Raw genomic sequence first — 24,651 nt, forward strand, 5'->3', positions numbered from 1 at the left:
ATGCCTCCGCTGTGTGCGCGGGATGTTTCATCTCAAGAAACCTTGTCTTTCACAGTCAACGATGACATTCAGTGTATAGTCTGTCAAAATTCAGGTGGACCGGTACCTGGTTATTACTTGTGTCAATCCAGCCATTCTATCATCTGCCACCCAGAAAGGGAGCAAATGAAAAAGAACAATGTAAGGTCGTGCCGCTGACCAAGAGGCTCCAGGAGAGCTCAGCGATTCCCTACAAATTCAGTGTAAATACTCCTACATGAAAGACACCCGGTGTGTTCGCTGATAGTAGTTTCCAGGAGTGTGAAGTCGTGGTGGAAAAATCGCCCCAGCATCCCAAAGTGAGGGACGCCAGGCCACAAGCAGAGTTCTAAGTGAAGATGTGCTGGAGTAGGACGTTGGCCTCTGTTGTTTACAAAGCAATCCTTTCAGCCGTTTGTAGGATTTTTTAAAAACAGATTTTGGGGCACCTGGGTGGCTCAGTGGGTTAAAGTCTCTGCCTTCCGCTTGGGTCATGATCCCAGGCTCTTGGGATCGAGCCCCCCATCCGGCTCTGTGCTCAGCGGGGAACCTGCTCCCCACCCCCCGCCCTGCTTCTCTGCCTACTTGTGATCTCTGTCTGTCAAATAAATAAATGAAATCTTTTTTAAAAAATTAAAAAATGAAAAAAACAGATTTTATGCGAAACGCACACTTCCGGTCTGTAATTACCACCGAGAGCATAGACGCGCAGGCCCTCAGAACTGGAGGGGTGTTGGGAGTTCTTCCAGCGCCCCCCACTGGTTGAAGACGGAATCTGAGCCTCTCTGTGGGCAAATGTGATGGGCAGACCCTTCAGAAAATCATGGCCAAAACTCCGCCCTTGTAAAACATTGCCAAGCTTTGCCAATACCCAGGAGACACTCTATTCGATGACAGGAAAGACTCTACAGGCTGAGAAGTGGGTCTGGTAGGTCTTATTTTACTTAGAGGAAACTGAGTCACTGAGAGGTATTTTGAATTATTCAAAAACACAGCTATTTATCATTAGAGCTGGGAACGATCCAGGTTTCCCAACCCTATGCTCTTTCCCAGTAGCACCATATAGTCTTCCGCAGGAGGGTGGAATGTTCTGTTATTCTAGTGATATGAAAGGCAGCAATAGCAGTCCTGTAATGCTTCTAGAATGTTTTACAATATGCAAAGCATGTTCATGGTTTCACTTGATTCTTACAACCTTGGGAATTATTCTCATGAGATAGTATGCTTAACACACAGAATTGATCTGCGCTATGATAAAAGTATAGTTCTAATTCTACTAGTTTTTTTTAGGTTTCTGTTGTAATCCTATTGCCATACTCTAGGATTGAGAATGACATAGTGGCCTTGGAAGATAGAGAATTGGAACCCTAATGTGGTTTGGAATTTTTCTTTCATGTTTGCTCCACTTCACTACTGAATACTCACAGATAAAATAAAATGTGCACTGTACTGCTTACCTATGGAAAACACGAAATTATCATCAGTTATAAGTCATTTTCCAAGAGGGATCAGTCCAGGGATACAGCAAATATGAAGACGTTGTTCTAGGCTAAACTTTGAGAGAACAGAATTGCACTCAGGTTCAAGAAGTAGAAAAAAATGAAACAAATGTATCCATCAGCATACACGCTTATGCTTTATTGAGCTTTAAGAATACCTAGCAGGGGTGGGAGCATCTAAGTAAGGATGGCCTCTGAGGGCCGCCATCTTTTCCCTGTCTCAGGGTCTTCACCTCTCCTGCTACTGGGGCCTAGTAAGCTCTTCCCCTAGAGATCAGCATGACTTGGTCTCACATTTCCTTCCTGTTTTTGCTCACGAGGGAGGATTTCTCTGATCTGAAATTCTCAGTGCTTTCCAGGGCCATAACATTTCTCCAGGACTAGCCTGGGAGTACATGATATTTTTCCTTATTTGTTGACCCAGAGGAGCACACCTTTTCCTAACCTGTATAAGAGTGACTTGCGGGTGGGCTCTGACCCTAGACCTTCCTGAGTTTTATTTTTCTCGGTAGCCTGTATTACCACCCGATAAACTATCTACTTTACTGTCTGTTTTTTAAATTATCTCATCTCCTACAGCTGCTATACCATGAGGACATTCACGCAGCACCATGGGGTACATGGACAGGAACCAAATTGTCAACACCAATGTGTTAGCCAAATGACCAAGCCATTTAAAAAGGGGATCTTCTAACTCCTCGCCTTTGAATCTTTCAGCTAAAGCCTCAAATACCATGCAGGGGAGACAAGAATTTCCCATCGTGTCCCGTATGCATTCTTGACCCATTGAAACCATGAGAGATACTATTATTAGTGCCTTAAGGCAGTACATTTTGGGGTTATTTGTTATGTAGCAAGAGATTACCAAAGAATTCCTGGCCCACAATATGTTCCCAATAAATATTCATTGAATTAAAGGATAAGCAGAAGCAGATTTTTTTTTTTCCTGGGGTACTCAGTGATCATAATACAATGTCTGTTATTAAACAAAACTGTATAAGAAGTCCCAGCTCTAGAGCCTCACTGTTTTTGGAGTCTCAGGATGTAGGCTTGTGTCTTGGATCTGTGACTTATTTGCCATTTAACCTTGAATAATTCACTTATACCCTTTGGTTCTTGGTTTTTCCGCATCAGTAAACTAGAAATAATGATAACAGGTATAATTAAGCTACTAACATGTGCCACAGACTTGGAAGAGCCCTGTTGACTGTGCAGGGCCCTGGCTCGGGGCTCTTTTGAAACTCATGCTGCAACTGGACTTGTCCATGATGTGAACGAATAAACCATCTTTACCTTAAGTTAGTTGTTGGTGTCACCTACACCCAAAGCTCTTTATACAAAGCGTTCGCACGAACAGAAACGAAACAATAGCAAACAAAACAAAATGACATGTGATGAGTAAGATGATACATGGTAGACTCAAGGGTAACCAACTAAGAAGAAAGGGATGTCAGATCACTGTATCAACCATTTCTGTGAGCTGGTGGCAAGGACATCCTCATTCATCAGCCGGGGAAAGTCAGGGAGGCCCAGTGGGGATCTGTTTTCAAAGAAATTTTGGTTTCTGTAGGTATCTATTAGAAACCTTGACTTTGAATTTCTTTTCTATGACTGCATTTGACAGGTAATGGCTGGCTTAGTAGCATCAAATTCATGTTTAAATGCCATAAAGGACCAAGGAGCAATTTTGTTCTAGAGAAGTTTCATCAAGTGGCCAGACTGTGTTGTACACAGGCATCAAGAAAACAAGCAGCCAGGTTTCCATGGTCACTCCCTCCCCTGCAGATCCCAGAGAGTATGAGACGGTCTTATGGATCACTTGCCACAATATCATCGCCTTGTCAGAAAGCTCTTCATTTTGTTCCAAGGGCAGAGGACACTGCCCTGGCCGTGTCGTGAAACACTAATAAAAAACTCGTCTTACGGGTTGAAGTGTTTTCATTTTTAAGAGTTGAGGAGACAGGGATTTCTGACAGGCCTGGATGGACAGCATGAAACATGACCATTGTGAAATGTGGCCTCCTGAGGCTTAGTGAGATGGTGGCTTGAAGCATGGTCTGGATAATAAAGGTGGGTCTCAAGTCTGTTTTATTAGCATTGGTCACCTTGCTTCCTATAAGTTGGAAAGACTTTGATGGGCAATTTAATTAAACTGCTTTTTATTTTGTAAGTGCAAGTGATTATCTCTTGATTTTGTCATCTACTGCTCAAGTAAATTGGCCAATGATTGATTTTTTTTTAGCATCGTAATACAGGTAACTTTTTCAGTTTTATACTTTTCATCATGGAAATTTGCTTTGTTTTCTCAAATTATCCCACCAAGTTTAGATGTATTTATTTTTATGGCCAAGAGATGGGACTGAAATAGCTTCTGTGGGAAAAAATAAAATTCTTTTTTTAGGTTAAAATTGTAAATTTGTTTCCAAATATTAAATGAATGCTTTTTATTTATTTTAAAATCATGTTTCTTATAGCTTTTGAGGCCAAGTCTTGAGGTCTATTAACCCAAGGAAAGAAAGTATGGAACAGCCTAGGACAAACTGGCCATTAATCAAATTTAAGTCCCAATGCGCACTTTTAGAAAGACAATAGCTGTAAAAAATCAGGCATTAAGAAAATAAGGATTTTTCTAGATCACTTTATCTCCTTCTTTCGCATACCAAGGACCGTGCCCAAAGAATTCAGGATCATGGAGTTTCCTCCACAACGCAAAGGTGACAACTTTTCCACCTATGATGGGAGGTCAAGCTTGCTAAGGGGGAAAAGGAAATGTTAAAGAGGAAGCAAAATCCAAGACTGGACATTTCTAGCCTGCAAGTCTGGGCATCTTGAGGGGAAGAAGTACAGGTTAATCCAGAGATTGGATTCCATGTTCTCATCCTTGTTCACACATTTAATGTGTTCTTCCAGGGCTGAACGTTGGCAGAGCAGTGGCAGGGAAGAAGACCTAGAAACAACCAGATATGCCTGAGAGGGTCTAAGGACATGGAGGTTAGGGTGAGCACCAGGAACAATGTAGACTCCTTGGAGAACTCCAGCCCTCAGCTTAGTTCTATGTCCAATCTGGTCCTAAAAAGATGACAAGAAGGAGCCTGCCTATACAAAGCTGCTAGTTCCTCATGAAGTGTGAGGGGTGGCAGTGTACCCAAAGAGAGGCCTTGGAGTTTCCTGTGTATATCTTGCATTAACATAGCCAAAAGACTGCAGTCTTTGAAGACATCAAATTTGGAGACAAATGACTGGGATCACGTGCTCTGATGGTGGGAACCAGAGATCTGAATATAGTAAGGAACAATTTAGGGGAGCCACTCTGCCATGGAAATCAAGGAGGGTTTCCAGGATGATGAGTCCATCTGAGGACTCCCTCTCCCCCCATGAGATCACATAAGCTGCTCTCCTACCTCTGACTGATACTCATCTGTGATACACTAGTCTGACCATACTGATTATTTATGGTCAAAGTCTCTTCTAACTGATACTAGTTGTTAGATATTAGTAGTTTGAATGTTGTTTCTATCCATATCTCATAGTCCCAGAAACCAGCTTAGAGGGAAGGTCAGAACTCTCAAAGATAGAGAATTTTATCCACCGCAATGGAGCATTTACCCAAAGAGATTGCTAAAAATTTGGATTGGACTAAACATATTAAGTTGGACTAAAATGAAGTTGCCCTTCCTTTTGCCACCAAGATAAAGAATCCATAAAGGGAGAATCCGATCAATTATTCGAATATAAACAAACTACATTGTTTGTCTAGGACATTTAGTGAATTTGCAGCTTTGTGAGGAATATGGTGTCCAAGAGACTGGAAAGATCTGGGGACTTCCATTTTACTTAAATCCATTAGCAATGCTAAGTCCTATAGGATGGGGATTTTTGTTTATTTTGCTCACTGCTGTATCTCCGGTGCTCAGAATGTGTCTAGCACATGGTAGGTGCTTGATAAATGTCTGTTGAAGAAATTACAACTGTAACATGAGACAGACTTGCAAAGCGTCTCCTAGGAATCACAAAACAATTTCAACAAAAGCAGAGTGTCCCCCAGTATCCCCATCATACTCCCTAGTTTTTAGCTCCCTCTAGGCATATTATGTTCCATTTTAGGTCCCCAAATTTAAGAATGGTCACACATCAATAAACTAGAGAGTATCCAGAGGAGAGCAGGCAGGACAAAAGAATTCTGAAAACCAGCGCATATAAGGAACAGTTGAGACTAGTCAAGGAGAAAAATATTGATGAGAGATAGGATGCTATTTTCAAATGTTAGAAATTCATTAAGGATAAGAATGGAATACATGTATGATTGCATGTTCATAATTAGATTCAATGAAAAAAATTATGGATAAGCAATTTTGGTGCAGTGTAACAAAGGAAATACTGACTCTAATTTTCCAGTAATGGAATGGATTACTTTGTGAACCGGATGTGAGAATTACTTACTATCTTGTATTTTCTTTTCAATATTCACTGGTATTTGCCTCCCTTTCCCTTCAACCTCATTGTATATTCTTGAAAGCAGAAACATGTAAACTTTGGAAGGTAGGGTTAGGTTTAAAACTTCATTACTGTGAAGAATTATGGGGCATATCAACTGATTGTCCATTATCTCAGGCGCCAAGGTCACAAGGTGGCAAACTCAAATCAGACAACGTATCTTTGACCATGGAGTCCAGATCTCACTCTGATTTCCTGATGTCCATTGCAAAGTGAAATTGCAAATTTTGTAAATGAGATAAGATTTCATGAAGTTGATGAAAATATAAGAGAACTGCCCAAATCACAATACTAGTCACTCATGAGGATTCGGCAGGGTTATTTCTTTTAATAATAGAATAAGAAGAGTTTGAAACCATAAAGATTTAACAAGTGTTTCAGTGGGAATTGCAGCTACTGGGTTTGAAAGTCATTGGAATATCAAACGATGAAGACAGGCCCTTGGCAAAACTGATGAAGCTCTTGAACACTTTCGTAAATATGATCTTTTTTATATTAGTTTGTCAAAAGTCACTCTAACGTTAAAGGATATTGCTTCATTTTATTATGAAGTTGGATCAGAATGATGATCTTACCACGAAAATAGTAAATAATTTGTTTTATGGTCTTATGAATTACACACAGCTTCTGTCAACTTAAATGTCGTTAAATATTAGGTGAAAAAGTGTTCCTCATAATTTTTGTTTTTATTATTTAAGATGAATTTAAAATGGGCCCCTCCCCCCCCACTTTGTGAAATTTGGTCTTTGTTTTATGTAGATTCCATTTTGGTGGACTTCTCTAGCAAAAAGTATCCTCTAATAATGCAAACCTCCTGGATCTTTTTGTTTCTTCTAGTAGGAATGCTTTGTTTTTTCTTTTAGTTTTGTCAAAAAGGGACAAAGTTTATCAATAATATCAATAAGTGCTTTATTTCTACTTGGGTTGCCCATGGGGATACCAAAGGAACAGTGCCATCTTATTTGCAACCAAGCACCATGCTAAGGACCTTGTAAATAATCAATAAATAATTCTTTTTTTCATTTATTCATTCATGCTAGGCAGCAAGGACCTAAGAATAATTCAGTTCCTTACTTCTTGGAACCTACAATTCTGTAGTTATTCTGAGTTAACAGGTTATCCTTATTAATGTCATATATATACTTGTACAGAAATACCTTTCCATCACGAATGTAATATATATTCATTGTAGATGAATTCAAAAAATAAGAAAGTGATCAAGAAGAAATCAAATGTAATCTTACCACTAGGAAATAAAAGCTCATGATATTTGGAGATAGATGTTTATAGACTTTATTTCCCATGTGTGCATATAGTACATATATTTATATATTTGTATATATTACATAAATATATACAAATTATACAAGTATATATAATTGTGCAAATTATGTAATATATACAAATGCATATTTACACATTATATATAGATTTTTAAAAGATATTTATACTACACATACTATTTTATAAATTGTCTAGCTCACAGACATTTTTATTTTTTTATTATTATTTATTCTTTTTACAGATTTTATTTATTTACTTGAGAGAGAGTGAGAGAATACAGAAGGAGAGGGAGAAGCAGACTTCTCACTGAGCAGGGAGCCTGACATGGCACCCGGTCCCAAGACCCCAGGATCATGACCTGAGCCAGGAGCAGACACTTGACTGACTGAGCCACCCAGGTGCCCCTCACAGAATTTTTAATAAGTTTATTTGCCTACCTAATCATAATGACTGAAAGATATTCCATTATATGAATATGCCATAATTTGTTTATCAAATTTTCTAACTGTTGGTCATTTAGATTGCTTCCAAAATTTTTTCTATTATTTGCAATGTAATTTCCCACACATACATTTTCACTCATTTATCCATCCTTCTTTTTGGGTCAAGTATTTCATACTATGTTAAGCTTGAAGATTTAAAAATTTAAAAAATTAACAAAAAATTTAAACACTAAAAAACAAGCAAACTGAATCTATAGTGTTAGAAGTCAAGATAATAGTTGTCATTGGGGGCTAGGTTGAATATTTCTATTGGAAGGAGACATAAACAGTGTTTCCAGCACACTTGGACTATGCTGTGGTTTGATCTGGGGTCAGTTACATGGGGACCATCACTTTGTAAAAATTCAACAAGCTATATACTTATGACTTGTCACTTTCTTGTATTTAGGTTGCACATCAATGAAATAAGTTAAAAAACTGTGCTATGATATGCATCCATGTTTACAACCTTAAGTATATTCTAAGAATCAAATACTACTGTCATTTTAAGTTTTTTTAGTTCACATTGCTAATTATTTTGCAGAAAAGTCTGTAACAGTTTTGACTATTATCAACACTATATAAGGTATGATTTCACTGCATTCAAATTAATATTTCTTGTCATTATTTTTCTAATTTTTAATAATTTATAAATTAAAAATTTGATTGTTTCACTCTCTTTAACATTTTATTTTTATTTTTTATTTTTTTAGATTTTATTTATTTATTTGCCAGATAGAGATCACAAGTAGGCCGAGCAGCAGGCAGAGAGTGGGGGCCTGTGTGGGGGAAGCAGGCTCCCTGCTGAGCAAAGAGCCTAATGCAGGGCTCAATCCCAGGACCCTGAGAACATGACCTGAGCCGAAGGCAGAGGCTTAATCCACTGAGCCACCCAGGCGCCCCCTCTCTAACTTTTTATTTGGAAAATTTTCAAACTTACAGAAAAGCTGAGAGAATAATATAATGGACACCCAGAGATTCTTCATTAGATTTGTCAGTTTTCAACTTTTTCCCACTTTCTCTTTCTCTGACTCTATTTACCTCCCACACGCATGTACACACACACACTTACACATGCACATACGTGTGTGTACATACACACACATTTAGTTCTCCGTTTCTGAACTATTTGAAAAGAAGTTTTAGACATCATGGCAATTTACCCCTTCACGCACCACATAATAAGGATATGTTTCTGCAAAACCACAATCCCTCCACCATGCCTTGGAACAGAAACAGTATTTCCGTACTGTGAAGTAATATCTAGTCTGTATTCATACTTCCACAATTGCCCCAGTGTATAGTCTTTTCTGTTTCTTAAATACAGGATTAAATGAAGTTCATTCACTCATTGCACTTGGCTGTTTTGTCTCTTTAGTCTCTTTTTACCTGAAACAGTCCTGCCATGTGACTCTCCCCAGCTTTCTTTCACGACATTGAAATTTTTCAAGTCTAGGTCACTTGAAAACCTTCTGTTTGTTTTCCAATGTGTACAACTCTGCCCGATTCTGTGGGCTTATGCCACAAAATTATTATAGGTTTTCGGAGACATATGTCTCAGAAACTGTAACAAATTTTCTTTTTTGGCTGTTGGCTAATCAGAGCAGGACGCTGGATCTCCAGTTGGACACCAGATGTTTTTACTGAGGGGTGAAAAAAAAAAAAGCATTAAGAGCTTTTAAATCTTAAGCTATTGCTTTGATCATATAAGAAATAATACTGACATTTCATTCTCTGAAATGTGGTGCAAGGGCTTTTCCTTGATATTGACACGATATATTATTCAATGAATCAGTGAGCGTAGAACTAGTTTAAAAGACCTGCAAAGGCAGTGACAGCCAGGAAGGATATTTTGAAGTTTGAAATGATCCCTATATAAATAGAACGGATCAGCATAACTTTGGGATAAAATTAGCCGACAGTTTGTGGGCTCTCCAGCATGTGCCTGTTTGCTTGGTGCCGCTCTCCTGATAAATCACAACAAAGCTTCCAGAGGGAGAGGAGGAAGGATGGAAGACACTGCCGCCCCTATCACTAAATCCGCAGCTGCCAAGTTAGTTAAGAGAAATTTCCTTGAGGCTCTAAAGTCCAATGACTTTGGAAAACTGAAGGCCATCTTAATCCAGAGACTAATAGATGTGGACACGGTTTTTGAAGTTGAAGATGAGAATATGGTTTTGGCATCTTATAAACAAGGTAAAAATTAGAGGTGTGATTATAAAATCGATAGATAATGGATTTTTTTTTTTTTTTTTTTTACTGCACAATGTCGGTCACCCAATCTAAGCCAGGAACTCTTACTGTTTACATATGTGTTTTTAAAAAATATTTCTATTTTAGCCTTTTCTCTCTTTTGAACTAGACAGCATCATGAATGGGATATATTTGTATTTCTTTCTGTCTATCTTTCTATCATTTCTTTTCTCTTCTCTTCTTTCTCTATCCTTGTGTCTGGAGTTTGAAATCCTGGACCATGATATTTATTAGTGTACTTTGCTTTTATTTTGAACTTTTCTCCTGCCTACAATGACACAGAATAAAGAAAACATCTCTAGATTATGGCTAAACAGAGTGCTAAGATCTAATCCAGACAGAGTGACTGCCTTGGGGACAGGCGGCTAACTCTCTGCTTACACAGCCACTGAAAGGTATATCATCTCTGTGTCTATCTGGATGGAAAAGGGGATTTTTGCCCCTATTTGGGGGGTTAATGAATGGGTAAGTCTCTGCCTTGATGCACCTTGATCGTCCTCATCATGTTAATGAGTTTTTAGTTCAGGCAAAAAACTGAAACCAGAAAAACCCCAAAGTTCACTTTTTTTCCTTGACTGTAATAATAGATCAAAACTGTAGATATCCTAAATACAGAACGTCTGCCTTTTAAAGAACGAGAGGTAACAAGAACGAAAACGGATTTTTTTTTTTTAATCAAGGGATTTTCTGGAACCCACGCCTGAGAAATCAGAAATAAATTAGAAGTACGCAGATTCTGATTTCCCAAATCAGCTAGTTAATGGGGAACTTGAGTAGCGAGGCCATCTGGCGAGCAGACTACAAACAAACACCATGTTCAACATCACTTCTGTTTAAACAAAATAGATGATAAGGTCTTGTGTACAGCATTTGGAGAGAGAGAGAGCAATTCTTTCTTCTTCTTGTAAGTGCTTTCCATTCACATATAAGTCATCAGCACCATCAATTTTCAGAAACTAATGCTAATGGTATATATTTCTCCATTAATTTACTGTACTCTGGTTGTTAGTTCTGAAGGAAGAATAGAAGAGGCCAGTTACTGTGTTTATGATTTTTTCCTGGAGGGCTTTATCATAAATTGGCATTGCTGTTTTGACTGTAAGATAACGAAGAGGTTTGTTTTTTTAAAAACTGGTTGATGGAGCTCTGTTAGAAAGAAGGAGTGTATAGCATATAATCACATTACTTTCTCCTTCTGGATCTGTTCAGTGAAAGACTGAACACTAAATACAGTTTTAAGGTATCTTTTAAGCTCATGTGTGTGCCCATGGAAATAACTCAGGTCCGAGTCAGTGTAATTTATTTAACACTGAGTTGTGAAGACTGCCTCTTCCCATCGCCTAAACATGCCAAACTGCATGAATCACTCGAGGTTTTGAGGTTGTGAGAAAAAGGAAGTTGAAGGGCAGGCTCTGGGGAAAGAAGATGCTGTTTCTCCCACTTCCAGGGAGTCATCACCCTGAATCAGAAGAAAATACAGTTTTCATCCTTTCTGTCCATATGAGCCGATTCCTATGGTCCTCACAGAGCTAAAAATTCATTCACGCTAATGGGAGTTTTCATAATGTTAGGATTGTGGGACGTGGCTTTCCATTTGGGAAACAGCAAATTACACCCTCTGGGAAAGGAAAAGCAGAGTTCCATTTCTTATGCATGCCAGGTGAATGTATGCACAGAAATCACGGGATTTGTGATCTTATCTTCAGGGTTCATAGGGGAATCGTGCATGTGTATGTGTGTGTGCGCACATGCTTGTAGGCACAGAGAGAAGCACACTCCTCTCTGTTTAATATGAATATGGGCATCAGAATCTCTCTCTTCTATCTTAAATCCAGATTAAAGACTCATCTTTCTTCAAAGCTTTTTCAAAAATTTTCCCCCACATTTTCACATGTCTTTCAGTCTCATTATTGAACCTTTTAATATTTCAGTCAGGAACGGAAGTGATAAATAGAATCTTGGTTGCTAGCCAAGCAAAGTTGACCTAAGTGGTTATATCAATTTCTTAAGTCACAGAGGAATTCCCAGGGACCAGGGTAGAGCTGAGCAGGCTGCACTGGATAATTAGTTCAGTAGAGGTAGTTCCTTTCGGGACATTGAATTCTAGTGCATTGCTACGCAGCACGTTTTGATTTTTGAAAACAAATTTGAAAGGTGCCATGCAGAAAAAGTGTACAGATCACGAGCATACAGCATGATTAATTTTCATAATGTAAACAAACCCATATAACCAGCATCTGAATGTGGAAACGGAAACATGACATGTTTACTTTAAAAGTGTGGGAATCTTCAAGTTTTAGGTATTTTGCAGCTTACTATGTGCGACAATGTTGAAGACTTATAAAAGATACCGCACAACCTTTAAATTTGCTTGTAGGATGAAGAATATAATCTATATGCAACATTTCATTGTCCCGCAGAAGATCGACAGGGGTATAATTAATCCCAAAGCATTTTTACTTCTTTTAGGACATAGAGCACTTTTCATAGAATTTCAAAAAGTGACCCCATTTTTTTCCCCTGAATATGGTATGTCTAAGTTTAGTAGACACATCAGTTCATAGTTTTTGGAAAGACAGTTCAGAACTCTGTTGGTGAGGAAATCAGCTTGGGGTCTCAACATGGCTCCCCCAAATCCACCATCTCATTGGCCCAGTCACGTAAGCAAATATAAAGTGTGGGTTTTGTGAGGAAGGCAGAACCAAGCATCTGGAAATTCACTTCTGCTTCCTCATCCCACTGAATAGCTCCCCTCACCCACGGGACAGAGAGCAGAATTCCAGAGCTTGGGTTCAAACTGTGGGTCCCACCCAGCCCAAGCACCTAATAATGATTCTTATAGTTGGGGAGCCCTTGTTTTATTTTTTTAAAGTTATGTTAAACTTCATAATCAAATCTTCAGATAAAATCATGTTTTACTAATTGAAGAAAAAAAAAAAAAAGCCTGTCTCACACTTTAGAAAGCAAACATTAAAAACATGCCGGCTGACATTTGGGATAACTCCTGGAGGACAGCAGGGACATGTGTCTCTAAAGCAAAAACAAGCAAGCAAAATTCCATCTACCAGACGACGGCCTTAAAATGGGAACGGCGTGAAGAAAAGTTAGATACACAAACAACTTTTTAACTGCTACACGCAGTAAGTAGCTGCAAAGTCAAGGGTTATTAATAATAGAAAGTTTACCATGAGCCAAGGGTGCGTTATCCAGAGTGAACACAGTATCTGTAAGAAACCCGAAGCTATTCATATGGGCTCTCACTAGTGATCCCTATACTAGAAATGTGAACATCCATAAAGCTGTTTCCAAAGGCTTTTCCAACTACATACTGCGATTCTCTTTCAGATGTATGAGCCTTGGCGCGTTAATGATACAGGCAGAATACCGTACTTCTCTCTTGGGTATGAAATTCCCTAGTCAGCAAGGTTAATCAGAGTGTTTTATTAATCAGTGTAATGCACTTTAAGCACTTCGTTTATGGCCCACAGCTGCAGGTTCTTTGGTTGGTAGTCATATTTTTAATTAAAATAACCAATGAGTGATTTTTCTGGAAAACTTTCTGGCAGGTGTTCTATCTACTTTACTAAGTAACAACTGCCTTCCAAATATCTTGAAAGCTCTTACTTCCACTCTCTTAATGAATAATCTCTTTATCACCTCATTTTCCTCTTTGCCAGAAATTTGCTCTCCTACAATCCTCTTACCATCCTCGGGTTCTTTTCCCTTCCTGGGTGTTCAAACTTTTTTCTTTCTTTCTTTCTTTCTTGCTTTTTTTTTTAAAATTTATTTGACAGAGAGAGAGATAGCGGGAGCAGGAACACAAGCAAGGGGAGTGGGAGAGGGAGAAGCAGGCCTCGCGGGGAGCAGAGAGCCCAATGCGGGGAGTGGGGGGAGAGGGGTTGGATCCCAGGACTCTGGGATCATGACCTGAGCGGAAGGCAGACGCTTAACGACTGAGCCACCCAGGCGCCCCTCAAACTTTTTTCTTTTAAATGTTGCATTTCAAGCTGGCTTTTTCCCCCCTCTCCTGGGGGAGTTCTGAGATTTATCCTGAAAATGTTAGCTATTAAAAGATAGCCAAGAATTGTGCTTTCGTCTGTAATCCTTCAGTACTGTGCAAATACGTGGACACAGGCCGAGCAAATGTCTGCTAATCCACCGCGAGCAGCGTGTGTAACCTTTGGCTGTAATAACAGAGGCTTCTCGTGTGTGGGGTGCTTTGGACTCAGAGAACACTGTAGCTGATCACTGTTGCGCAGCCCAAGCTTAGCTGAAAGTTTCCCAGAGAGGTGAACCCCTCCTCCCCAAACACAGAGTCAATCCCTTCTTCCAAAAGGTAGCCTGAACACGGACCCTCTCTCTTTACCGTATTTCCTGAGCGCAGGGCTTTCTCCTCGTCTATTCAGGCCTATTTCTTTGGTTTCAGATTTAATTAAACAAGCGCGCGCGCACGCGCGCACACACACACAATCACTCCGAATACCTTTGTAGGGGTTAAACTTCTAAAATGCTTTTAGAGCTTTTTGCGTACGAGTGCTGTTGGTTTTGGGGGGCGGAGAAGCGGGCAGTCAGCCCGTCACCCGCGGTGGTTTAAAGACTCGGGGAGACCAGAGATTGGGTTGATCTGTCCGTACGGGTTAGACAGGCTCGAGCGCTGTGTGCTCCTTAATCTTACCCTTATTTGTAAAGCGGAGACTTTGTCAAGACCCTCTCCAAGTCCCCTGCGTGCCTATAATCTGTGATGCTATGAATGGGAAATGACATAAACAGATGATGCGTCACGGTCTGGGGAAGGTGAAAAGTGACTGTAGATGCTATAAATCCATGTGGGCATGGCCTGCCTCTGAGAGACTCTGTGGGATTTTTGCCCAGGACAGGATCTGTAGTCTCGGCTCCGTTTAAACTCCTGGCTCAAGCTGAGTTCCTCGAGCCATTGCTACTGGCGCGCTGCAGACCTGGGGGGGGGGGGGGGGCAGGCGAGGTGAGTGGCTTACAGTTTTGGGGAGGCAGTGGCTTCCTGACTCCCCCCTCAAGGGCTTTGTTCCCAGGTTCCACTCCCCTCCTCCACCCCACCCCTGTTTGTGCCCATCTGAGCACACAGGGATGCCTGCCTTCTGCAGAGGGTAGCAGAGGGGACTCTGAAAAACAAACGCTCAGAATTAATCACACTCTAGGCCCGGAAGCCCTGGGATAATTCTGCCCTGGAAAGAAGGAAGAGTGTACAAAATGAAGATGTCCGATTGGTTAGTTAGCTGTAGTTCTGTTGTGCTGTGACTGTTGGAGGCTGTACTTTAGAAGGCAAATTCTGATGTCTTGGAGTGTCGGTAGCAATACAACATTTTAATAGGTGTTGCCTCACTGTGGTTTCTGAGGATGGCCTTACCTCAGGTTTGGTCCCCAGAGTGGGTAGGTGAGGTGGAAAGGACACTCCTGCTGCTTCCCACACTTGGTACAAAGTGACCTGTGGCTGCAGGCTCATTTTACGGTGTGACAGCCCAAGGTGTGACCATACATAGCCTCCTTGCTATGGGCTGCTCCATTCTCTCCAGAAGGCTTTCCCGCTGGGGTCGAATGATCCGGAATCTCAGCCCCACCCCACCCCCCCCCACGCACATACACACCACCACCAAAAAGTTCTGCCGCGTGGCTTCAAGATACACTTCAGTGGGCCGTGATCTGTATCTGACAATCTGTCCCCTTCCCATTTATTCAGCTTCTAGGGGCAGCAGCAAAGGTGTCTTGTTGCCAACCACCTACACACATTTCCATCTAGGAGGGGTGACTGGTAGGCAGAAGCTCATCCGGGGTGGGCTGAATCCCAGGACCCGGCTGTCTCCGAGGCTGATTTACCGGTTAAAGATTATGACCAAAGGAACAGGCGGAGGCAAAGGACTGAGAGACTAAGGACGACTGACGCCTGGAATAAACGGGGCGGGAGAGGTTCTCCAGGTGCAACTGGGAATTTAGGAAGAAGAGAAAACATCCGCCAGCAAATGCATTTCCATATCAGAGATGTGGTGTAGTATAGATGAATTCAGGATCTGCTTTCCTTCCTCGTGATTTGTTTTTTTTTTTTTTAAGATTTTTTATTTATTTATTTGACAGATGGAGATTACAAATAGGCAGAGAGACAGGCAGAGAGAGAGGAGGAAGCAGGCTCCCTGCTGAGCAGAGAGCCCGATGCGGGGCTCGATTCCAGGACCCTGAGATCATGACCTGAGCTGAAGGCAGAGGCTTAACCCACTGAGCCACCCAGGCACCCCCCTTCCTCGTGATTTGTGAAGCAGGATGGCTGCTAAAACCTCTTCTGCTTCCACAAAGACAAAGACAGATGGAAACCCTGCATTGCAGATATCCTGAGTCCACTAGCTTGGACTGAGGCGGGCGACTTATGGCTCTGGCAGACTGAGAAAGTGGCAGTTTTCTCATCTGGAAAATGAAAGGCTTGGACTGGATAATCTTCCCTCCAGCGCTAACATTCTGTGTTTTCTTTGATTTTACATCAAAATGGTGTTTTCTTAATCAGCTCTCTACTGCTTCCTTTTCTGGGATCATTTTTCTTCCCATTGCAGAAGCAGGCACGAGTTTCTAATCAGTGGGTGCACAGAGCTGCCAAATGTTTGCTGCTAATCAGCAGGCAAAATGTAGTCCAGTTTCCAGATCTGGAACCAGCTTCTTTCCAAGACAGTTAGAAGAGACTGGCTTTGCAAATTGCTTGTTGAGGAAATCTGAGCATTAAAATGACTGATTAAGTACTGGTGCTAATGTGATTCATTCATTATCAAAAGCAGGTTGCATACCACAAAGCCTGAAAACTCTGCTTGGAACAGAGATTCAATGCACACAGCTAAATAAGAATGTATAAATGGGTACACACACATGCAGCATGTGTGACTACCTGTTTACACACACACCCACACACACGCACGTGCACACCCACACACACATTACAGGCACAGGGTTGATAATTCCACAGCCCAGGCTGTCCATGATACTGTTTGTCTCTGCCAGAGAAAAGTCACTATCAATGAACACCTTCCCTTCACAGTGTCTGGGATCTCAAATTAGTATCTTAACACTTAGTTCTATTAGTTGAATCCAGATTCCTACATAAATTCGAACAATCCTAAGAGGGTCACACTTTAAAAAGTCCTCAGTTCATTAGACTTTAGTGTGAATTAACTTTGTATTTCTTTTTAAAGAGGCGATGTGGATAAGGAGAATGCTCAGAGGGATGGAAAGTCAAATGGCCTTAGAATTCTGAATAGAATGAGAAAGGGATGTGTGTGTGTATGCGTGTGTGTGTGTGTGTGTGTGTGTGTGTGTGTGCATGTCTATGGTGGAGAGTGGCTTACAAAAAAACAAACTTCAGCTGGGTTCATTCATTCCCTCAGGATTAGTCAGCATTGTGCACGACCCTGTAATATGGTCTTTGAAACTAAATTATCTTTCCGCCTCTGAAGAGAGGACGATAGTTTATTTTAATTTTACTTATTTTTGCAAATAGGTGTACACGCACAAGGCACTGAATTTAAAAGCTCAAAAAGGAGGCATCTGAGGATGAGTAAGTCTATGTCCTTGTCTCCCAGCCCCTAGTTCTTGGAGGTCACTGCTCTAACCAGTTTCTTGTTTGAGGGGCTGATAAATATTTTCACATATGATAGCATGTTCTGCACACTGATCAGCCCCTGGCATTCTTGCTCGGTAATGTATCTCGAGATTTTCCCGTATCCGTACACACAGAACTGCCCTCTTCTTCATAACGGCTGTATAGTATTTGATTGTATGGACACACCAAAAAAATTTTTTAAACAGTCTCCTATTGATGAAGACAGAAATTGTTTCCAATTGTTACCCATTAGGAACATTGTTGTAGTGTGGTGCCTGTTCTTACCAACAGGCCAGGTTATTATAACCCCTGAGATCTTCATACTCTTCACAGACTTCAATGCAGGTGGTGTTCTTGGAAGTTGTGCAATACAGTGACCCCGAGGGGGGCGCCTGGGTGGCTCAGTTGGTTAAGCCTCTGCCTTCAGCTCAGATCCTGATCCCCGGGTCCTGGGATCGAGCCCCGCATCGGGCTCCCTGCTCAGCGGGGAGCCTGCTTCCTCCCCTTTCTGCTGGCTGCTCCCTCTCCTTGTGCTCTCTCTCTCTCTGTCAAATAATAATAATAAAAAAAAAAATACAGTGGCCCTTAGAGAGAATTCTCTCACGTGAGTGCTTATACTTGTAGGATAAATACCAGGAGTAGCATGTATGTGACGTTTCTCACTTAAATGAGAGAATTTTAATACCTGATCGCCAGGCCCCCTTGTAATGTGGTCCTCAACCTCCAAGGGCTCTCTAGATGTTCATCATTGGTGCCCAGAAGTAGTCACAATCTTCTGGATTCATTCTGGCCTCATCGACTCAGTAGAGAATACAACTTTCACCCCTTTTGTTTCGGGCACTGCACTTTCATCCATGGAGCTTAAGACCGAGTTAGCTTTTTGGCCGTTCCATCCCCCGTTGGCTCCTTTTGAGAATTCCGTCAACTCAAATCCCTAGGTCTTTTCCCAGATAAATTAGCATTAAACCATATTCCACTTACCTTGTACTTGTATGGTGGAATTTTATAACTTAAAAGCAAACTTCTGATTTATCCATGTTAAAATATATTTTGTTGTTTCAGGCCGAGAGTCTCTTCCAAGCTGCTGGGTTATCTCTACATCTTCATCTGGGCCTCAGTATTTTATCTTTCTGAACCCATTTTCCATTACCCACTCCTACTGAGCCTAATATTATGGCTCTATGACACTGGAAGAAGGCTTATAAAATTATGTTTGTTATGGCTTGTGAGACATGTGAGGGAGAGAGAGGGGGAGAGAGGAGAGAAAGAACATTTCCAACAACTAATGGGAAGAATTTATCTAAGATCTCAGTTCTAGGATCAGCCATGCTTCTCCTGAGCAATTAATTTGTGTATAGCTTGTGGGCATAGTTAATTGTGCAATACATCATGTTTTCCTATTTATTTTGGCTGCTAGGAAGTGCAAAGGCAAATTTGCAATGTGGCTCTAGCGTATAGGACATGGTTTATATTTTGTGTACCGATCTTACCCTTGACCACTTTTTATTTTCCTACCTTATTTTTTTTCCATTTGCTCTTAGATCATTTAAAAAATCCTGTATTGTGTAAAATTTGTGAGTTGCCTTAAGTTTTTCTTCCATAAGAGATATTATAAAAACCAGGCACATAAAATCTTCACAAGACAAATTTTTTTTTGAAGATTTTATTTATTTATTTGACAGACAGAAACCACAAGTAGGCAGAGAGGCAGGCGGGGCTTGGGGGGAGAAGGCTCCCCAGCCAAGCAGTGAGCCTGATGCGGAGCTCGATCCCAGGACCCTGGGATCATGACCTGAGCTGAAGGCAGAGGCTTTAACCCACTGAGCCACCCAGGCACCCCCACAAGACAAATTTTTTAAAGACATCAAATACATTTATACCTCTGATTGACAACAACAGCAGCAACTATAGGGCAAAAGAACCATGATGGAATAAAAGGTATAATCTTGTAATTAACAGCTTCAGAAACATCCCCAATGAATACTGTTACGCTGAAAAGAAATAAAAAAAAAAAAGAAAAAGAAACATTCAAGGCAATGATTAAGAGTTAAAACAATAAGAGTCTCATGTAACTTACCATGTAAAATAAAATGTGATTCCATAAATGAAGGTATCAAACTCAAATGCCTTGAAGGGCCAGGAAGAATCAGTAAATAAAGCAACGAGGTAATGGAAAATGCTAGAAACAGAGAGACCTAAGAGTGCCTGTCCTGCTCAAGATATCCAAGCATGCTTCTAAACTAGACATTTGCAGACCCACCAGTTACTAGTTTGCAACTTCTGAATCACCCCCCCCATTTTTATGAATGTGACCAAAGTAAGAGATTTGTAAAAATTTTCACAAAACAGAGAAAAATCCTAGGCCAAAGACTTAAACTTTCTTTCCTTTTCTTGTCCAGGTTACTGGTTGCCTAGTTATAAGTTAAAGTCTTCCTGGGCCACGGGCTTGCATCTCTCTGTCTTGTTTGGTCACGTGGAATGTCTTCTGGTGCTACTGGACCACAATGCTACAATCAACTGTAGACCCAACGGGAAAACCCCCCTTCACGTGGCTTGTGAAATGGCCAACTTGGATTGTGTTAAGATCCTCTGTGACCATGGAGCAAAGCTCAATTGCTACTCCTTAAGTGGACACACAGCTTTACACTTCTGTACGACTCCTAGCTCTGTTCTCTGTGCCAAGCAATTGGTTTGGAGAGGTAAGACTTTCTGGGTGGCTGACATGGTCGTCTACTTGCACACTCACGGTTGTGAAACTTGGTGATCATTACTTTCCTCAAGTAATGTAGTAGGTATCCCATTTATAAGTCTAAACCCCTATATCTATACACACACATATATATATTTATAAATTTATATAAGTATATAAATTTATGTGTTGGTCCAGGTGAATTCAGTGATGATCACATTGGAATCATTATTTTCTTCATTGGAAGAGGCTCATTCGTTTACACATTTATTTAACAAATATTTATTTAGCTCTTATGATGTGTCAGTTAATGTGCTAAGTAACTGAAAAAGAAAATAGTTTCTGCCTTTAAGAAGGTATATTCTAGAAGGGGAGAGAAATGCTAGCAAAATAAATTCATAACTATGTAATAATACATTGGGAAAGGAGCAAAATAGGGTGTTATGAAAGAGAATGTCAGGAGTAAACTATTAGAACATGTATGAAGATTCCTCTAAAGATATGATTTGTGAAGCTGAAACTTTATGAATGAGAGGGAGAGAGCCATTAAAAAAAGAACCAAGGGGAAGAGAAGCCCACGTATAGAGACAAGCATGTGCAAAGTTGCTAAGGAAGCAAAAAACCTGGACTATTCAACACATGGAAGAATGCCAGTGTGGTTGGAGTATCATGGGGATGGGGTGGGTGGGAGGAACAAGAGGGTAGAGGAGAGGGCCACATGGTGACATTGGATGTGTTGGGTAATAGCTTGCTGGGGGCCAGGGTATGAGGTTTTGAAGTGGAGGCACAGAAAAGTTTTAAGCAAGGAAAAGACATGGCTTAATTTTCACTTAGAATCATTGTCCTGATGGTAGGCAGAAATAGAATTGGAAGAGACCAAGAAGGGAAGCAGGGAGACCAGCAGTGAAGCTATTGCAATGGTACAGGTGAGAAAAGACAGTGATTTGCATGAAGGGGCAAACTTGGATAGGAAGATTAGAAGATGGGTTTGCAATATATTTTGGAAGCAGAGTTCACAGCATTTGGACATGGATTTTATATGGATGAGTGGAGAAGGAAAAGGAAATTTCAAGTATCATTGCCAGGTGTCGGGCTTTAGGAAGTGGATAGATAGTGATGCTACTTTTTTAAAAGATTTATTTATTTATCTATCTATCTATTTGGGAGCTAGAGAGCACTGAGAAGAGGGGCAGAAGGAGAAGGAGAGAATCTTTAAGCAGACTCAGCGCTGAACATGGAGCCAGACATGGGGCTTGATCTCACAACCCTGAGATCACAGCCTGAGCCGAAACCAAGAGTCCTATGCTTAATCGACTGAGCCATTTTTTAAGATGGAGAGACTTCTTGAAGAAGAATCGTGTATGTGGGAAAGATCACTAAATAGTTTGTTTTTTTTTTAAGATTTTATTTATTTATTTGACAGACAGAGATCACAAGCAGGCAGAGAGGCAGGCAGAGAGAGAGAGAGAGAGAGAGAGGAGGAAGCAGGCTCCCCGCTGAGCAGAGAGCCCGATGCGGGACTGGATCCCAGGACCCTGAGATCATGACCTGAGCCGGAGGCAGAGGCTTAACCCACTGAGCCACCCAGGCGCTCCCACTAAATAGTTTTTTAGGGGAAACTGGCTGGCTCAGTTGGTTAAGCATCTGACTTGATTTCGGCTCAGGTTATGATCTCAGAGTCCTGGGATCAAGCCGTGTGTCAGGCTCCTACTCAGTGGGGAGTCTGCTTGTCGCCTGCTCCCTCTGCTCCTCCCCCTGCATGCGGTCTCAAATAAATAAATAAATAAATAAATCTTTAAAAGTTCGTTTTTTATAAGTCAGTTTGTAGAGGTATAATTCCACACACAGTAAAATTCAGTATTTTTGAGAAACACGTAGTCATGAAACCATCATCATGGTCACTTTCAGAAACTTTCCTGATGCCTTTGTAGTTAATCCCTTCACTGGACCCTCAGCTCCAGCTACTACTGGTCTGTACTCTGTCCCTATAATTTTGTCTTTTTCAGAATGTTGTATAAATTAAGTTATACAATATGTAGGCTTTGGGTCTGTTACTACTTAGCATAATGCCTTTGAGATTCACCCATGTGCTTGCACTCACCAGTTTATCAGACCTTTGACTGCTGAGTGGTATTCCTTATATAGACGTAACATAGTTAATCAGCTCCCCAGTGGGGAGACTTTGGGATTGTTTCTAGTGTTTGGCAATTTTGGAAAAAAAAAAAAAAGCTGATATAAACATTTGCATACATATTCTTGTGTGGAAATGTTCTCATTTCTCTTGGGTAAATACCCAGGAGTGGGACTATAGGTCTTGTGATAAATTTATAAGAAACTACTTTACCCTTTTTCAACCTAGTTGTACATTTCGCATTCCAACCAGCAATGCATGAGTTCAGTTGCTCTCCATCCTTGCCAGAACTTGGTGATGTCAGATTAAAAGAAAAATTTATTTCAGCAATAATAGGTGTATAATAGTATCTCATGATTTTAACTAACATTCCCCTAATGTCCAAGGATGTTGAGTATGTTTTCAGGTATTTATTTCCCAACTGTGTATTTACTTTGGTGAAATATCTGTTCATATCTTTTGCTCCTTCTTTTTGAAAATGGGTTGTTTGTTTTCTTATTATTGATTTGTCGGTGTTCTTTATATATTCTGGATACTAGCCCTTTATTAGAAATGTGGTTTGCAAATATTTTTATTCATTCTTTGACTTTTTATTCTTCCTGTCTTTAGAAGAACAGAAGCATTTAATTTTAATAAATTCAATTTATTCATTTTTACCTCTTATGGCTTATGCTTTATGTGTCCTAGCTAAGAAATCTTTGACTAACCCAGGAACAAAGATTTTCTCCTATGTTTCCTTCTAGAGGTTTTATAATGTCAGGTCTTACTTTTAGGTCTTTGACTCATTTTGAGTTAATTCTTGTATATGGTATAAAGCACAGGTTGAGGCTCATCTTTTTATGCATGGGTAAATTATCTTATATATCCAATTATTTCAACATCATTTATTGAAAAGACTGCTTCTTCTCCATTGAGTTGTCTTGGTATCTTTGTTAAAAATCAAGTGGCTGGATATGTACGGATCCACTGACTTATGTGGGTTTTTTTGTTTGTTTTGTTTTGTTTTGCTGATGTTCCACTTGCTTGATTGCTGAAGCTTTAGATTAAGTCTCAAAATCAGAGTGAGTTTACCCAGATCAGTTTTAAACACGAGAAGTTTCAGATCGCTCTGAGACCTCAGAGTGAATGAGTCAGAGCAGTACTTGACATAACGTATGGATTGCAGAAGAGAGCTCTGGACTAAAGCTGTAAGTTTAGGAATTGTTGGGGATTGTTTAGAAATTATTATAGATTGTATTTGAAGCCAAGGGAATCAATGAAATCACGTGGATAAAGAGTGTGGAGAGAAAAGAGGAGGGAGGACCAAGCCTTGATAAATTCTTACATTTAAGATGTTAGCAGGATGGAGAAAGGCCAAGGAGAGTGAAAGGGATTGGTAAGTGAAATGAGAGAGAGCCCAAGAGCATTTTTGGCATCAGGGGGACTAAGAAAGAGGCAGGTTCAAGAACAAGGAGGCTGTATCAATGGCCACTGAGAGATTTAATTAGATGTTCCATAGATTAAGTGACAGAATTATCACTGACAAAAGCAGTTTGGGTGAAACGGTGGGTGTAGAAGCCAGATTCGAATGGCATAAGGTGGGAAAGGGAGGATAAAAACCGGGGATGCCACATACAGACAACTGTTCAAAGAAGTCTGGCTGCACACGTAAGCACGAGAGTCGCGTGATTGCCGAAGGGGGGCTGGCGACACAGCAGAGTGTTCTGTAGTTGGAGATAAAAGGAAATGTTAGTGTGCTGAAGGGAATGATTTATAGAAAGCCAACAGTTGAAAATGCACAAGACAGGGTAAATAAAAGGTTCAAATCTTAGAGGTTGAGATGGGGTGAAATCCAGGGACTGTGTCTCATTTTTAACCAAGGGGCCAAAGTAAAGGATGGCTTTCAAACGCCAGAGTGTTTATAGATGTGGCCGCGGTGAGATGCAGGGGTTCATATCTGATAACTTTCCCCCCTCAGTAACGGATAAGGCAAAGTCATGAGCCAAAGACAACAGCAGAAAGGTGGAAATTTTGATGAGGGTGGGGAGGGATGGAAAGGTCATGGGGAAAGATTAGGAGAACAAACTTAAAGATGCCAGGGTCTTCTCAACCTGTGAGAATCCAAGGGGGGAAAAATTCATCCAGCTTCCTCTCCTTTGTGCCTGCCTGGGGAAGGGGAGGGGTCTAGAGCAGATACATGTGGAGAGGAGTAG

General features: G+C 40.7%; 1 protein-coding gene across 1 annotated transcript in view; it reads left to right on the forward strand.

Annotated features, from left to right (window-relative positions):
• Nucleotides 1-9,685: 9,685 nt before the first annotated feature.
• The window catches only part of ASB4 (ankyrin repeat and SOCS box containing 4), a 63,345-nt gene continuing 48,379 nt past the window's right edge, over nucleotides 9,686-24,651 (forward strand). Inside the window, exons 1-2 of the mRNA XM_080818162.1 lie at nucleotides 9,686-9,973; nucleotides 20,039-20,338. Coding sequence (XP_080674288.1) covers nucleotides 9,787-9,973; nucleotides 20,039-20,338 — 487 coding nt within the window. The 5' untranslated portion in view covers nucleotides 9,686-9,786. The remainder of the gene's footprint in view (nucleotides 9,974-20,038; nucleotides 20,339-24,651) is intronic.

This window comes from Martes martes, assembly GCF_963455335.1.
Source record: "Martes martes genome assembly, chromosome: 11".
Classification (NCBI taxonomy): domain Eukaryota; kingdom Metazoa; phylum Chordata; class Mammalia; order Carnivora; family Mustelidae; genus Martes; species Martes martes.